Consider the following 16,719-nt stretch of genomic DNA (forward strand, 5'->3'; position numbering starts at 1 on the left):
TCAGTGAGAAGTATGATGAAATACTCTGCCTCTGCCTGGATGAGAGCAGCTCCAACATCATTCAGGAAGCTCAACACCACCCAACACATCAGCCTGCTTGATTAGCACCCACCTAACAACTTCAACATTCACTTTCTTGGCAACTGATGCACACTTGTGGGTGGCACAGTGGTTAGCACTATTGCCCCACAGTGCCACGGACATGGGTTCAACTCTAGCCTCTGGCAACCTTGTGCAGTTTGCACGTTCTCACACGTGTGCTTCCTTCGTGTGCTCCAGTTTCCTCCCATAATCCAAAAAGACGTGCAGCTTAGGTGAATTGCCCATGCTAAAATGCCCACAGTGTAGGTTATTAGTCAGGGGTAAATATAGGATAGGGGGATGGATTACTCTTCAGAGGGTCAGTGTGGATTTGTTGGGCTGAAGGGCCAGTTTCCACACTGTAGGGATTCTAATTCTAACTTAGAACAATGTACACCATCTACGAGGTGCACTGCAACTACTCATTAAGGCTCCTTCAACATATTTTTCAAATCTGAGATCGCTACCACTTTGACGGACAAGGGCACCAGATACACGGGCACACCACCAAGTTCCCTCCAAGTCATGAACCATGATGATTTGGAATTATATGACTACTCCTTCACTGTTACATGGTCAAAATCCTGGAATTTCCTTCCTAACAGCACTGAGTGCACCCAAACTACACAGACTGCAGCTTCTCAGAAGACAGCCCACCACCATCTTTGGGCAGCACGGCGGCACAGTGGTTGGCACTGCTGCCTCACAGCGCCAGAGACCCGGGTTCCATTCCCGCCTCAGGCGATTGACTGTGTGGAGTTTGCACATTCTCCCCGTGTCTGCGTGAGTTTCCTCCGGGTGCTCCGGTTTCCTCCCACAACCCAAAAATGTCCAGGTTAGGTGAATTGGCCATGCTAAAATTGCCTGTAGTGTTAGGTGCGGGGTAAGTGTAGGGGAATGGGTAATGGTGGGTGCGCTTTGGCGGGTCGGTGTGGACATGTTGGGCAGAAGGGCCTGTTTCCACACTGTATGTAATCTAATCTAATCTAACCTAACAATTAGGAATGCGCAATAAATGCTGGCAATGTCACAACATCCACATCCCATGAATGAATTTAATCTGATAGCAGAATGCTAGTTATGCCTTGTCTGCCCACAATAATTCCTATGTTCCATCGAGTCCAAATCAAATTCTGTTTTCTTCTCCAAGCAAACCTATCAAAAAGCAAAATTCGTAATAATTAGCTAGCTCAGCACCTGAGGGACCATCTTCCCATGCCAATTTAACAATGAAAGCGTGATATTAGAAGAAAACACCTCAACTGCAAGGCACTGAATGGCCAGGGTTACAGATGGCCCGTGTAGGAGATGGCATGATGATCAGCCATTTGTTCACAATACAACTTGAAATTCTGCAACTGCATAGCATTTCGAGTACAAATACAAAGGTGGCCTCTATGCTCACCCCAGTTTATTGTCATGCTGGTAGTCCCATATACCTTTTGGAGGCTGCAGCAGTCTTGAACCTTCAAATAGGTGCCTTTTCTGAATGGGTAATAACACGGTGTCCTTGAGCTCTGAAATGACTTCATCCAAGCCAGCAACGTCATCCCAAGTAACCTACTCAAAGCAGATGAAAACATAACTGAATGATTGAATTTGCTGAAATTGCTTTAATCTATCACATGACGAATGAAATAATGTTCAAATCAGTTTAAAAAGGCATAGTCTAATTTCAGAGTGAATGGGTCAAAATCGTGGAACTCCCATTCTAATAGCACTGAGAACATACCAACATATGGCCTGAAATGGTTCAAGCAAGCTGCTAATCGGCACATTCTCAAGGGTAATTAGGGTTGGACGGTAAATTCTGGCCTCTACATTGACACCCACATCCCTTAAAAATAAAACCTGCAGTTTCGCACATGTGACTTCTCAAAGAGGAAACATACAGCAGTTGTTCCTCTAACAGAATTACCCTGTGATTCCACATGTTTTGAGGGCTTTGCAGCATTATCAACTCAGGGATATTATTATCTAAAGGGAGATGAGATTTTTTTTTTTAAGTGCAAGATTAAGATGACAGAGTTCAACTTAATGGTTGGCACTAAGGTAATATGCGGCTCCTAAATGTAAATGGTATAAAGTGATCTTTGTGCACGAGTAATGTCATTTCGTGTAATTTCTGCAGTCCAACTGTATTGAAAAATCATAATCTTTATGACATTGTATGTTACATTTGTGCTGCACTATTTATTTTATATTCTAAAAATAAAACATTTGCCTGGCACTAAACCCACATGGCGTGTATTTTTTTGATGAACTGTTTATAGAAGGAAGCTCAACAAGCATATGATTGGTGGCATAGGAAAACACAAATCAGGTGCAGAAATAGGCCATTCAGCACCTCAAGCCTGTTCTGTTCTGTAAAATCATGGTTAATCTGTTTTGAGTTTCAAACTCCACATTCCCATCTATCCTGATAATTGATGATTCTTCACTTAACAAGAACCTATTTATCTCTACCTTAAAAATAATTAACGATCCCGCCTCTATCAGCCTCCAATATAGTGCAGAGAATTCCAAAGTCACACAACCCTCAAAAGAAAATCATGTGAAAAAGGCAATTCCTTTTTTTTTTAAAAAATAAGTCTGCCCTCATTCTGGACTCACTCACAGGAGGAACTGCCCTCTTTCGTGACCACCTTGTAAGATCTTATATGTTTCAATCAAATCACCCTTACTGTTCTAATGGAAACAAGCTCAGTCTGTGCAATCTTTTTTCACAAGATAACCTATTCATTCCAGGTATCAGTCTCGGAAAGCCGCTCGGAGGCATCCCCAATTCATACACAATTTTAGACCAAAACTGCATGCAGTATAAGAAGTGGTGTCAGCAATGCCCTGTCCAACAGATGCATAACTTCCTTACTTCTACATTCAATTTTTCATAATAATGAATAACATTCCATTAGCCTTTTTAATGACTTCCTGTACTGAATGCTTGCATTAGGGCACCTTTAGCACACTGCACTTCAGAATTCTGTCATTCTGTTTAAGTCACAGTCTATCTTTTTATGCTTCCTGCTAGTGAAAAACGTCATATTTTATTCCATTTGCCAGAGTTTTGCCCACTCAATCTACATCAAAATGCATTCTCAAGTTTTCCTCAACATATCTGCATACCTATCTTTCTGTCCTCCGCAAATGTACTCACTTACCATTTCTTCAGTCCATCTAAATTGCAAAAAAAAAGCTTAAGCTCCAACACAGATCCCAGCGGACTCCACTGAGAACATCCTGTCAATCATACCTACTTATGCACATGGATTTCTGTCAGCCAATCTTCCATTCATAATAGTATGTTAATCCTACAGGAGCTTCTACATTGCACAATAAATTATATGGCACCTTGTCAAATGGGTTCTGGAAATCTGTACATCTTCAAGGTTCCCTTCATCCACAGCATGTTACTCCTTCATAGAACTACAATAAATTGGTTAAATTTGCAAGGTGACCTCCACACAAAATTCAACTTAAATTATGGCTAATGGTACCTTGTGCAGCTTTGGTTCTCAGTGGAATGTTAAATTCATGACACAAGGAAGGAAGATGTAAGACTGATGTACTGCAAATTGAACTGAGCCTCTGAATTGAAAAATAAATATGTAGCTAGATCTATTAAATTGAGCTTTAGAAAATTCTCAGCTATGTTTGACGAAACTGAAGTAAAATAATCTGGAGTGCCAAATAGATGGTAAATAAAATTGGTGTTAACTGCTGGATGAATGATCAAAAGTATGTCTCAGATTTTGATTTCAAAATTTCTTTAATGATAGACAAGTTTCATTCCCAGGGTCCTTTGCTCGGTATTTACAAGCAGAAACTGTGATGAGACAAAGTAATCAAATTTACTACTGAGATCAATTTTTATTTCTGTACATAAACAAGAATGCAGTTTTAAAGGACAAATTGAAAAGCACAATACAGCACATATAAAATTTAAAATAAACTTGACTGGAAATAATCAGCAAGTCAGGAGGACGGTTAAACAACCAACATTTCAGACCCATGATTTTTCATCAGAACATTAAAGACCATGTATTAATGAGAATTACTTTTATGCTTTTGATAAATGAAAATAATTTAGCTATTTTCTAACTTTCCATTTAAAAGCCATATGCACATATTCTAAACTTTGAAGTACAACACTGTTTAAGCCACAAATATTGCTTTCCAGTTTATCTTTCCATTTTTGTCTTTTCTGCTTCTTAAGGTAGAAATTGAAGCAGGTAGCCGATGTGGAACATTTATAAGCAAATAGGTTGGGATTTGATTTTGTGACTTTTCTCCCAATTATGATTTGATCAAGCCTTGGTTCAAAAGTTGGCCAAATTAAAAGTAACAGACTTTTCTAACCTATAACACATTTGACACTTGCACTGAAGTTATTCATATTTTTAAATAATATTTCCAAACTCTGGTTTTATTTCATTGAAAAATAAGACAACAGCTTGAAATACACATTGCAATCTGGGTTTTCTTTAAAAGCTGTTTTTGGTGGGGGGGGCGGGGAGTATTAATTTGAAGTTTCACTTTTCATTATAGGTCAGTTTGTGTGGAATACTCTGTCAAGTTTAATACACACATACTTTGTTTAAGATCACTACTTGCTTCAAAGAAAGAAAATGTATGATCTGTTTGCTTACAGTAGGATTAAATTACCCTATATTTAAAAGGAGTTGGTGTGAAATTAAAAATGGTGCCTTTTGTTAGCCATGGTTAAGAAAGAATCTGCTACAGCAACCTATAAAGCTCCCTACTGCCCTGCAAATTTCCCTTCAGCTGCTCATCCAATTCTATTTCATGTCCATGATTGAAACTGCCTTCACACATTCTGAAACAGCACATTCCAAATCCTAAAGACTCACTACACTAAAACTTTCTTCACCGTGTTACCTTTAGCTTTTTGACTAATCACTTAAGATCTGCAGATTCTGGTTCTCAACTCTTCTACCAATGGGAACATTTACTGTATTTAAATCCATCATCTTATGGAGAACCTCAATCAAGTCTCCTCTCAACCTTTTCTCCAAGAAGAGATTTCTGTGATTTATATAATTCAGTGAAGTCTCTCACCCTAGAACCATTCTCCTGAATCTCTTCAAAACACTTTTTAAAAGCCATTGCTTTCCAATGTAATGTTCATTTGACACAATACTCCAGCTATGGCCAAATTGTTACGCAAGATAAATTTAAAGCTCAGATGTTGAAGCTACAACATGAGATGTTTTGTTACCAGCGCAGGCATAAAAACCTAATGTTCTAACTCATTCACCTAAGGACAATTTTTTAAAGAGAAAGTTCCGAATCCTAGCTATGCTGTTAACAGGTTAAAACTACTCTATCCATATGGACAGAGGAAATTTAAAAAGGTATTGGCTGCCTAAGGCTTCTTTTCTTCAACTTTTGATGGTCAGTACTACAAACAGCAGTCAGGTAACCCTGGTTGAATAAAATATAACGTACAATTTAGAAGGACACAAGAGATATTATTGAAGAATGTCATTTGCTTCCAAATTGGAATTGTATTTAAAATTCAGGGAAAAAGCTCAGTGACACTCTACTGAACAGAAGACAGAAGTTAGGTCCACAACTGCCATAACGGCAGCCTTCCAAAGATGGTCAACTCATTTTATGTGGAGCAAGACAAGGATCAAGTCATCCTTTGACAGTAACAATAAGTAAACTTAAATTGCCAGCTAAAAGGAAAATGGACTTTTGTATTAGCCAAGCTGCCTTGAATAAAATTTCCAATACATGCCAATTACAATGGTGCATAGCAAATATAAGGATTAGTAATTCTACCCTATCCACATTTTACTTTTCAAGACAGCAAGAACACCACATACAATTAAAACATGTCTTACTTGCATACTCAGGGGGTCCACTAGATGGGCTGCAATGTTCATCTCATATTCGGAAAGCTTGACATTTTTTACGCCAATCTGCTTCATTAGTCTTTCTGCCTGCAAGTTAATTAATAATTAATCTAAAATACAAACAGAACATAAGGATAGTCCCACAGCTTCACTTCGATCCTAATTCACTCTCTTGCATTCCAAACACATTCAATATCACAAACTGTATTTTAATATTACTTTCAACAGAAACATTATTACATTTACTTCTAAATGTATATCACAATTAAATCTTTGTCATCCAGCAAATTAGGGAAATGGGTGGAGACAGTTAATCAAAAAAGTCTGTTAATGGGAAGTTACATTACTCCATGCACGAGACAAGGTGCTGCTTTGTTTTTCAGAGTTTGAAGGGAGAGGGGAAACAGCTGGGCAGTCAAGGACCCCAGTACAGCACGGCATCACAGTGAAATGTGAACAACTAAAAACAAGCTGACAGCACAAACTTCAACACTTTTTTTTAAAAGAAATCAAGCTGTCAGTTTTATTGGCAGTTACTTCGAGTGATATATCTTTGTTCAGGTAAGATAACTAAAAATGTCATAATTTCAACATAAAGCCAAAAACAACTTCTGCAGATTTACAACCTGCCATCATTATTAGTTTTTTATTGAAAGAATGCATTATCTGAACAGTTAAAATAACCAGTTTTTAAAAAAGAAAATTCCAGCTGTCAAAGTTTACAGTAACTAGAGAATTCTGCTTGAGTGTGTGCCAGATAATACAGTTTACTTTTTCATTAAATTTATTTATAATTTGAAAATTTTTATTTAACAAATATTAATTTCAAAGGAAATAACTGCACAGCAAGTTTCATGGATTATACACATCATTTATTAGTCAGTTAATACAGCTTTAATTTTTAAGCTATATTTCATTTAAGCTGTCTCAAAGTGCTCAGGACAAAGTACAAAGTAACAACTTCTGCAACATCTCAAAGGTAAGAACCCTAAATATGCTTTTTTAAAATACAAACCTTTTAACAATGTTATCTTTTTCAAAGAAAAGGAAGCATTCGGATTTAATGTTTATCTAAATATTCACATTCTCCTTCTTACACAGTAAACACAATCACCCTAGAGAATAGATTTAGCATTACAGTCGATAAATTAATATTCTCACTTTGATACTAAATGTGGATTGAGTACAGAGGGGATTTTAGGAAATATACATATCATGAACAAATGAAAAAGAAAGTATGAGGGTAAAGAGAACAAGAGGAGCAAGAGGGTATACCTCCTTCATTAATATTAAATCAAGCAATAACAAATAAATTGCACTAAATGACATTTCACATAATCTTAAGTTGTTTTTCCAAAACAATCGAACTATTCTCACTTAAACGAGAAAGACAGAATCTGAATTTTTGGTATGCCACTCTACTTAACAAAACTATTTACCAGAACAGGATTAAATAACTAGCAGGTTGGGGAAAGGATGCTGAGCTTCTCAGATCAGGTAATACAGAGCTTTAAGCACAATTACATTTCTAAATTACAATTAAATCATCCATTCAAATTTGTCATTCTGCACTCGAGAAAGCAAATCTTAATGCTCCTAATATACAAGCATGGATAAAATGTTTTAAAGAATTACAACACAATCTATATCTTACGAAATCTCTGATCTTTCACATGAGACATTACCAAAGAAAACAATATCATGTTACACTTTTAATAAATTGAATTCAAGATTTTCAACAATCATATTGACAATCCTCAGCTGTAGTCTGCACACTTTTCCAACTGTACAGATATGAAGCTATCTAAGCCTAATGGTAACACAAAGGAAACAGTTAAGACCGATTGCCAGTATTAAAGGTGCGAACCTAAGAGAAACTTGAAACGTAACTTAGGGTGAACCTTAAGCAAGCATAACTAGGCACAGAAAATAACATACCGTCAAATATACCATTGAGCAGGATAAGACATAAAAGGCAAAATATTGTGGATGCTAAAAATCTGAAACAAACTAGAAAATGTTGAGATAACTCAGGAGGTCTGGGAGCATCTGTGGAGAAAGAAAGTTAATGATTGAGTCCAGTATGACTTTTCTTCAGAATGGTTCTGAATAGTTCCGAAGAGGAGTCAAGTTAAGACTTTTTTATTCACCGTAGGATGTGGGCATCACTGACTGGCCAGCATTTATTGCCCATCCCTGGTGTCCCTTGAGAAGGTGGCCACGAGCTGCCCTCTTGTACCACTGCAGTCCACATGATTTGAGATGATAACACGGTTTCTCTCTCCAAAGATGTTGCCATGCCTGCTGAGCTGGATAACATAGTTCATGATTGTGAAGAACAAGCCTGTAAAAGAAGCTATGAGAGAAAGTGAGGGCTGCAGATGCTGGAGATCAGAGCTGAAAATGTGTTGCTGGAAAAGCACAGCAGGTCAGGCAGCATCCAAGGAACAGGAGAATCGACGTTTCGGGCATAAGCCCCCTTCTTCAGGAATGAGGAAAGAAGCTAGTTATTTGAAAAAAGTCAACACATAGAACAATTTACTCAGGAGGATTGCTGGAGCCAGTACTCCAAGAATATTTGAATATTTTAACAAGAAGACAGTAGGCATTGTATTCTAGAAGAGTACGACCAAGTGAGGCAAAAATTTTCTTCACCTGAACATATTCTGCAAACCTTCTGGGAAAATATAAATTAAGCTGGGATATATATTTGAAATGGTCACAATCCAAGAGTGATGTCACCTGCTCTGAAGTCTCCAGTGAAAATTAGTATGTGTGTCCTCCAATTTATGCTCACAATCCAAATTATCAGCCTGGAGCAAGATTATCCAACCTTTTAAAAACTGAGACCATGTTTCTAGATGATGTTAGTCCAATATTTCTGTTCTGTAAGCTTTTTCTCCATAAACTTAGAACCAGAACTAATTTAAATTTCCATGTGTGTCCCCCACTCCTTCAGATTACAAAAACAAAATCAATATTGCATGGTATTCATTACATGGACTAACTCTAACAGCCAGCTCCTGGACAACGTTAATGGAAGCTATGAGGAGGAGTGATTACATGCAGCAAACTCATCAACCTTGAAAAGTCAAGTCTCAGGTGATGGGCTCCTTAAATCGTGGACAGAATGTGGTTTGGAGAGCACAGAGCCCCAACTAATGAAAAGGAAAAAATGATTAATTAGAAATGCTTAGCTGTGAACAGCAGTGCTCACATGATTTAAAATGTAACTGGAGAAGGAATACAATACAAAATACAACATTCTAACATAGAAATACAGGAAAAGTCACCACATCATTAAAAGCACAATTCTGCATTTTAAAAATTAGAAATTCCATGGGATTCAAAGAACTAACAGAACTACAAATCTGAACTAACTGTAAAATATTAATAAAACATCTGGGTAAAGCAACAGAGAACAAAACTGTTCCGGTGAAGTCACAGATAGTCAGCCTATTCTAAGTTAAAAATCACAACACCAGGTTATAGTCCAACAGGTTTAATTGGAAGCACTAGCTTTCGGAGCGCCGCTCCTTCATCAGGTGGTTGTGGAGGACATAATTGCAAGACACAGAATTTATAGCTATAAATTCTGCTATCAATTCTGTGTCTTACAATTGTGTCCTCCACAACCACCGGATGAAGGAGCGTCACTCCGAAAGCTCGTGCTTCCAATTAAACCTGTTAGACTATAACCTGGTGTTGTGCGATTTTTAAGTTTGTACACCCAAGTCCAACACTGGCATCTCCAAATCAAGCCTATTCTAAAGTTTGAGTCACAATGCAAACTAACCATGTGCTAATAAGTAATGTCAAACTGTTATTACTATTATTTCATCAGATTTTCTTTTGCTTTATAAGTTGGTATTACTCCAGGTTCTGTGCAATACTGTGATTTCAAGTTCCAATCTAGAAATTTGGGCTGAAACTAGGCTGACCTTCCAGTCTAGTATGGTGGGGTGGGTGGGGTAGTGCTGCATTTTTAACAGAACATTCAATGGATGAGATAGGGAATCAAGACCTTATCTGCCCTCTCAGGTAGGTATTAAAGACTCTCGAGCTTATTTGAAGATTTGGTGAGTACTTTTCAGGAATGTCCGAGCCAATATTAACCTTTGACCAACATCAAGTCCAGATTTCCAGACCATTTATCTAGCTCTTTATGGGAGCTTATTCTGCCATTTCAGAAGTGATTATACATGAAAGTACTTGATTAGTTGTCAAGCACTGTCGACAGCTTTTCAAAACCAGAGCAAGTACGTAAAATGCAAGTTATTTCTTCAACACTCCGAAGGCAGATTGAAGACCGTCACTCAATCCATTCTATGGATAAGATGATAGATCAATGTGCTGACTGCTGCAATACACATTTATGAAAAATAACATAGCAGCAGAGAATTCTCCCAATGTCTTGCCTAACATACATGTCCCAATTAACCCCACGAAAACAAGTAATTAACTATCATTTATTTCATTGCTGCTTTTGGAATTACATGCCTGGCAAAATTTTGCCAACATCTTAGGTACTATATTTTAAAGTAATTTAATTGTATTTGACACATTTGGAGATTGTAGTACTTCGTACTCCATAAATTGATTATTCATTTCAGCCAATTCTTCTAAGAGCAAAGAGGAAAATGAAAATTAAAAAGCTGTGCATATGATCATAGCAAACGATAACAAAATTTGCATCTACATATAGGTCTCTATATTACTGTGACAGTGCAGACTAATTTCTCAACAATGGAGGACTCCTTGAAGTTGATTCTCCTTTAAACTTTACACAAATATGCATACTCCAAGACTGCACAAAAATGAGACAAAGCACCATTTTAGATTGCTTTGGATATTGGTCAACAGATAAAAGCTGGCAAAACACCAGTATAACTCTTTTTTTGAAATTATGTCACTTAACATCCCAAAGATATCTGTGACAGTGGGGCTCTCCATTATTGGCAATACCTGGTTGACTCTAACTGACAGGTACAGAGTGGACAAAAAAATGACACCCAACAAATTACTACAACTTTCAAGAAGAATGCAGGCATCAAAACCACCATTCCTTCACTGTCTTGGGTTAAAATCCTGGAACTCTCCCATTAACAGCAATTGTCCTAGGGACTGTGCAGTCCAATGTTACAGCTCACTAGTGTGTCTTGAAAACCAATGAGGGGTGAAAGCAATAGAATCATAGAGGTGTACAACATGGAAACAGACCCTTCGGTCCAACTCATCCGTGCCAACCAGAGATCCTAAGTTAATCAAGTCCCATTTGCCAGCACCTGGTCCATATCCCTCCAAACCTTTCCTATTCATCCAGGTGTCTTTTAAATATTGTAATTGTACCAGCCCTCACCGCTTCCTCTGACAGCTCATTCCATATACGCACCACTCTCTGCATGAAAAAGCTGACCCTTAGATCCTGTTTAAATCTTTCCCTTCTCACCCTAAACCTATGCCCTATAGTTCTGGACTGCCCCACCCCAGGGAAAAGACCGTGTCTATTTACCCTATCCATGCCCCTCATGAAGTAAATACTGGTACTACCAGCAATGTCCACAAATTGTGCACGTAAACATTTGTGCCTCATTTGTACTCTTGGTGAATTAATCATGTGGAATCAGTTTTTTTTCCAGTTAAGAGTGTTGTTCTTATTTGTCAGAGTTTCATTCAGTGAAGTCAACTAGTTGCCTAACTACTCAAATGAATCAATAAAATTCTATGTTCTGGATTTAAGTTTACTCAATGAGCTGGAAGGATCGTTTTCAGATGTTTTGTCACCATACTAGGTAACATTAGTGAGCCTCTGATGAAGCACTGGTGTTATGTCGCACTTTCTAATTGTGTGTTTAGGTTTCCTTAGGTTGGTGATGTCATTTCCTGAGGTGGTAATGTTCAGCAACATTTGTGACTCCTCAGACACTGAAAGAGTCTATGTCCAAATGCAATACGATCCCTGGACAACATCCAGGCTCAGGACAAAAATTCTTAAGAAACATTTGTGCCACACAAATGCCAGGCAGTGATCATCACTAATAAAACCTAACCTAACCTCCATCACTTGGCATTCAATAGTGTCAGCATCACCATCACTCCACATCCTCCACCATCAACATTCTGGGGGTTATCATTGACCAGAAAATGAACTGGACTAGCCACATAAATACAATGACTACAAGCATAGGTCAAAGACTATAATGCTAATGAGAGTCATTAACCTCCTAACTTCCAAAAGATTGTCCACCGTCTACAAGGCACAAGTCAGGAGCGTGATTGAATACTCTCCATATGTCTGCATCAGAGCAACTCCAGAAACATTCAAGAAACTTTACACAATCCAGGACAAAGCAAACCACTTGATTAGCACCACATCCATAAGTATCCACTCCCTCCATCACTAGACACTCAGTAGCGGCAGTGTGAGCTATCTACAGGATGCACTGCAAAAATTCGCCAAGGCTCTTTTAGACAGCATCTTCTATCCCAAGAGCAGTTCCACCTAGAAGGACTGGCAGCAGATACACTGAAATACCACCACCTGCAGGTTCCCCTCCAAGCCTTAGGGGGCATGATGGCCTAGTAGTATTATTGCTGGACTATTAATGCAGAGCAGGTAAAGTTCTAGCGACTCAGGCTTGAATCCCTGGAATTAAGAGTCTCATGTCCACCATGAATCATTGTCAATTGTTGGAAGAACCCATCTGGTTCACGGATGTCCTTTAGGGAAGTAAACGGCCATCCTTACATGGTCCAGCATATATGTGACTCCAGATCAATATGGTTGACTCCTAACTGCCCTTCGGGTAAGGTCATGCTGCATTTGGACATGGACTGTTTCAGTCACAAATATTGCTGAACATCGTGCAATTGTTGGTGAACATTGGAGGGAAGGCCACTGATAAAGCAGCTGAAGATGACTGGGCCTAGAACACTACCCAAAGGAACTCCTCCGATCACTTCTTAAGGTGATTAATAGCCATAGAGGAACGATCCATGTCGACGTCTGTTATCAATCTAGATTGGCCAGTCAAAATTTATAAGCTGCTTAATGGTTCCTGGTTTTGTGGAAACCGTTGACGGTCGCACCCCATTCATGGTATTCTTCATCTTGGACATAAGCTTGATTAATGAGCATACGGTCATAATTGATTCTTGATGAAGGGCTTATGCCTGAAACGTTGATTCTCCTGCTCCTCAGATGCTGTCTGACCTGCTGTGCTTTTCCAGCAGCACACTGCCACTCTGATCTCGAGCACCTGCAGTCCTCACTTTCTCCATATTGCCACATAGGGTTTATTGATGCATGTATTGCCTTTGGATTGAAATCCTCGAACTCCCTTCCTAAAGCATTGTGAGTCTATCCACAGCACATGGACAGTGGCCGATCAAGGCAACTCACCACCACCTCAAGGGCAACAAATGCGGAGCCCAGCCAGCAATGCCCACGAACCACAGATTAATAGGAAAAGCTATTTATAGCAATCCCCTAATTCTTCAGCGACATTATAGCCAAATCGTGCTGCCGAAACACACGTTACCCCAGAACTACCTATATGCAGCAATACGATCAATACAATGTACAATAAATAAAATACAATATATCAGGACCCAAAGAAACAACAAACAGTATGATTAAGTATCATGCAGTGGGCAAATCCTTGCTGTTACATCCTTTTGGTTACATTATGGTGCGATTACCCATTTTAAATTAGCCTACTTGTTGAATTTGTTGTATGTCATTCATGGCATTAGGTCACAACTATGCTGCTATTTTTAATGTAAAAACATAATCCATTTATCTTCGATACAAGGATTCTAAATAGACAAGTATCCAAATTATCTTATTAGAAAATACTAAATCTCTCAGCTGACTGTAATGGCACATGTTCCTGTCTCTAAGCATAAAATATGAAAAGAGGAAAGGCTAAAACATTCCAAAATATCAATGTTTAGTTCGTGTAATAAATTATAAAGTGAGAAACCAACCTGCTTCTGCGCTTCCAGTTTTTGTTTTCTTGTTGGATCAATGGCATCTACCATCCATTTGATAGTGTAGTATGTTACTGCACCAAATATTGTCAGACGAAAAATTAAACCAACTATTTCGTTGCGTGACAGAGGGCGAGTTAAAGAATCTGTTGGGATTTCTTTTAAAACCATTTTTACTGTTAGACCTAAAGGCAACAAAAAAAAAGGCTTAGTTAGTCCCCATGTTATTTCCTGGTTGCAGAACCCACAGGTACTGCAATACTGCAAGCTCAACTTCATTTCATTTACATAAAGGTTCATGAAATAGTGGTTAGTGCTTCACTGGCTCAATTTTGTAGCTGGTATAAACCATCTGTGCCCCACAAAGGAACCAAAGTAAAAGTGTTAACTCTGAAGAATTTCACACAAACATGTTTTATTTCCTTTTGATTGCAAAGTAAAAATCAAAAATTTCATGGCAAGCATGTAGTGAGTGATTTTCCCCAGCTTCTCCGATGATTAGAGTTTGGTGCATTTAATCATATAGTAGTTACATAATCAGCCAAATTTACAATTGTTTGCAATACTCTGTTCAACTAGTTCCATTTGTATTCTAACAGAAAACTATCGATATTTGCATTATGCTGTAATGGTAATCATTTCTTCTAACACAGCACTATGTCAATACAAAATCTTCACAAATGAAAGCTTCCCTTTTGCAAAGGTACAAAACTTGACATTGATTCAATAATTTCTCTGCCTTGCTAAGCTTGTTGTTTTCCCTAGGTAAGTGGAAGCAATGCCTCCACAGCATCAGCCTCAGCCAGAGGACTGAGGGTCAATGAAGAAGTCACATTTGTCAGAGTTTAATCAGAATGTGTAGCATAGCTATGAAGTTCATTTTTGTTCAAATTATTCCTGATAATGTTTAAGCTAGCCAATCACCACTTGAAACTGATAAATTTTGATAAGTCATGCAAGCATTAGCAATGCTATCATGTTTTGCTTCTGTAACAAAAGTGACCAGTTTCATAGTAGAAATTCTTTCAGGACATTGTGTCACAGAATAGAATAGAATAGAATAGAATAGAATCTCTAGTGTGGAAACAGGCCCTTCGGCCCAAAAAAACCACAAAGACTCCCCCGGAGACTAACCCACCCAGACCCATTCCCCTACCCTACTACGCTACATTTACCCCTGACCAATGCACCTAACCTACACACCCCTGAACGCTACAGGCAATTTAGCATGTCCAATTCACCTAATCTGCACATTTTTGGATTGTGGGAGGAAATTGGAGTACGTGGAGGAAACCCATGCAGACAGAGAATATGCAAACTCCACACAGACAGTTGCCCGAGGCTGAAGTCAACCCGGTCCCTGGTGCTGTGAGGCAGCAGTACTAACCTCTGTGCCACTCCGCATCACAAAATGCACAGCACGATTGCTTCGACACAGACTACTTGTTGCAAAGGTGCAAATGAAGAACATTATTGCACTGACAGTCAACTTTTTATTGATGGTCTCTAGAAATTAAGACATTGATTTCGGAAGTAAATGGGATTCCTTCTCCTGAGCTAACAAGTCAATTTTCAAGAGCAGAAGAAGCAGCCTACATCATCATAATTTTAGTTACAATCTGAGTGCGCCAATTTTGGTGCAATATCTGGTGAATATTAGGAACGCATTATGTTAGTTACGGGGCAAATTTAACCGTACAATATTGTAGGCATTCTGAACATGCTGCGTCGTGATGAAATCATTACAATTGCTGGCTTTCATTATAAGCTTGACATTTGAGGAAACCGAATCTATCTCCATAGACGGAACTTTCGATTTCGCTTTTATTATTAGCGGTTACTTAGTATTCTCCGGAAACTGATTTCGAGAAGATTTATACCCTGGGTGAGAGTTTGCATCAGGAGTTAACTGCTCAACATCGTTTCCTGGTTAAAAACCCGTTGCCTTGAAACGGCCCCCTCTGTTTCACCAGTTGGTCCCCACTGTCTGTACTGACGTTTACATCCTCTCCATCCCTCAGCGAACACAGTAAACGAAAGTGAACTTCACGGCTATACCGCACACCCTGCGAGGTTAAATTCCGACTGGCGTGACTCCTTCAGTGACCCCCAGTGTTCCGGGCCGAGGCGGAGGGACGTGGTGGCATTGAGCGGGCCCGGCTTCCCCCCCCTCTCCGCCACTCGGGGAAGACAGCGAGCGCGGCGGAGAAACGGCCACCGGCCCGAAACCCGCCCCGTCCCCGTCCCCGTCCCCGTCCACAGCCACAGCCACAGTCACAAGCCCAACGAATTAGCGAGGCAGCTCTTTTCTGCACAAATCCGAAGGAAAGACATACGGAAGGTACAGAAACTCACCCACGTCCGTGCGGCAGGACAAATGTGCTCTGAAGCCCACTTCCGCTTCCGTGTCCGTCCCAACACTGCATCAGGAACAATGAACCAATGAACAATAGTTCCGCGAAACCGGCTTCAACTCAATAAGCAGCTTCATCCACCTGTTGTCTCTTTTTGGGTTCTTCCTTACTGTTTATTCCTTACCCGCCCTATCTTCTACACTAAAAAAAAGTTTCCTAGCTAAGTAAGAGCAAATTACTGCAGATGCTGGAATCTTCACTGAAAACAACAAGATGCTGGAAATCACAGCCTGTCAGACAGCATCCATAGAGAGAGAGAGAGCTAATGTTTTGAGTCCAGATGACTCTTTATCAGAGCTGTCTAGTTACCATCAATTCTGAGGAAGAGTCACTGAATGGAAACATTACTT

The 16,719-nt window shown here is 39.2% G+C and overlaps 1 protein-coding gene across 2 annotated transcripts in view; it reads right to left on the reverse strand.

Annotated features, from left to right (window-relative positions):
- The window catches only part of atad1b (ATPase family AAA domain containing 1b), a 45,329-nt gene extending 28,926 nt beyond the window's left edge, over positions 1–16,403 (reverse strand). Inside the window, exons 1-4 of one of the 2 annotated variants that reach the window (XM_043712394.1) lie at positions 16,311–16,403; positions 13,953–14,140; positions 5,952–6,050; positions 1,521–1,641 (exon numbers count right to left, since the gene is read on the reverse strand). In XM_043712394.1, the coding sequence (XP_043568329.1) occupies positions 1,521–1,641; positions 5,952–6,050; positions 13,953–14,126 (394 nt within the window). In that variant the 5' untranslated portion in view covers positions 14,127–14,140; positions 16,311–16,403. Of the gene's footprint in view, positions 1–1,520; positions 1,642–5,951; positions 6,051–13,952; positions 14,141–15,835; positions 15,925–16,310 lie in introns of those variants that run through there. The other variant, XM_043712393.1, reaches the window with a different exon arrangement.
- Positions 16,404–16,719: the final 316 nt, after the last annotated feature.

Source organism: Chiloscyllium plagiosum, chromosome 22 (assembly GCF_004010195.1).
Source record: "Chiloscyllium plagiosum isolate BGI_BamShark_2017 chromosome 22, ASM401019v2, whole genome shotgun sequence".
NCBI lineage: Eukaryota > Metazoa > Chordata > Chondrichthyes > Orectolobiformes > Hemiscylliidae > Chiloscyllium > Chiloscyllium plagiosum.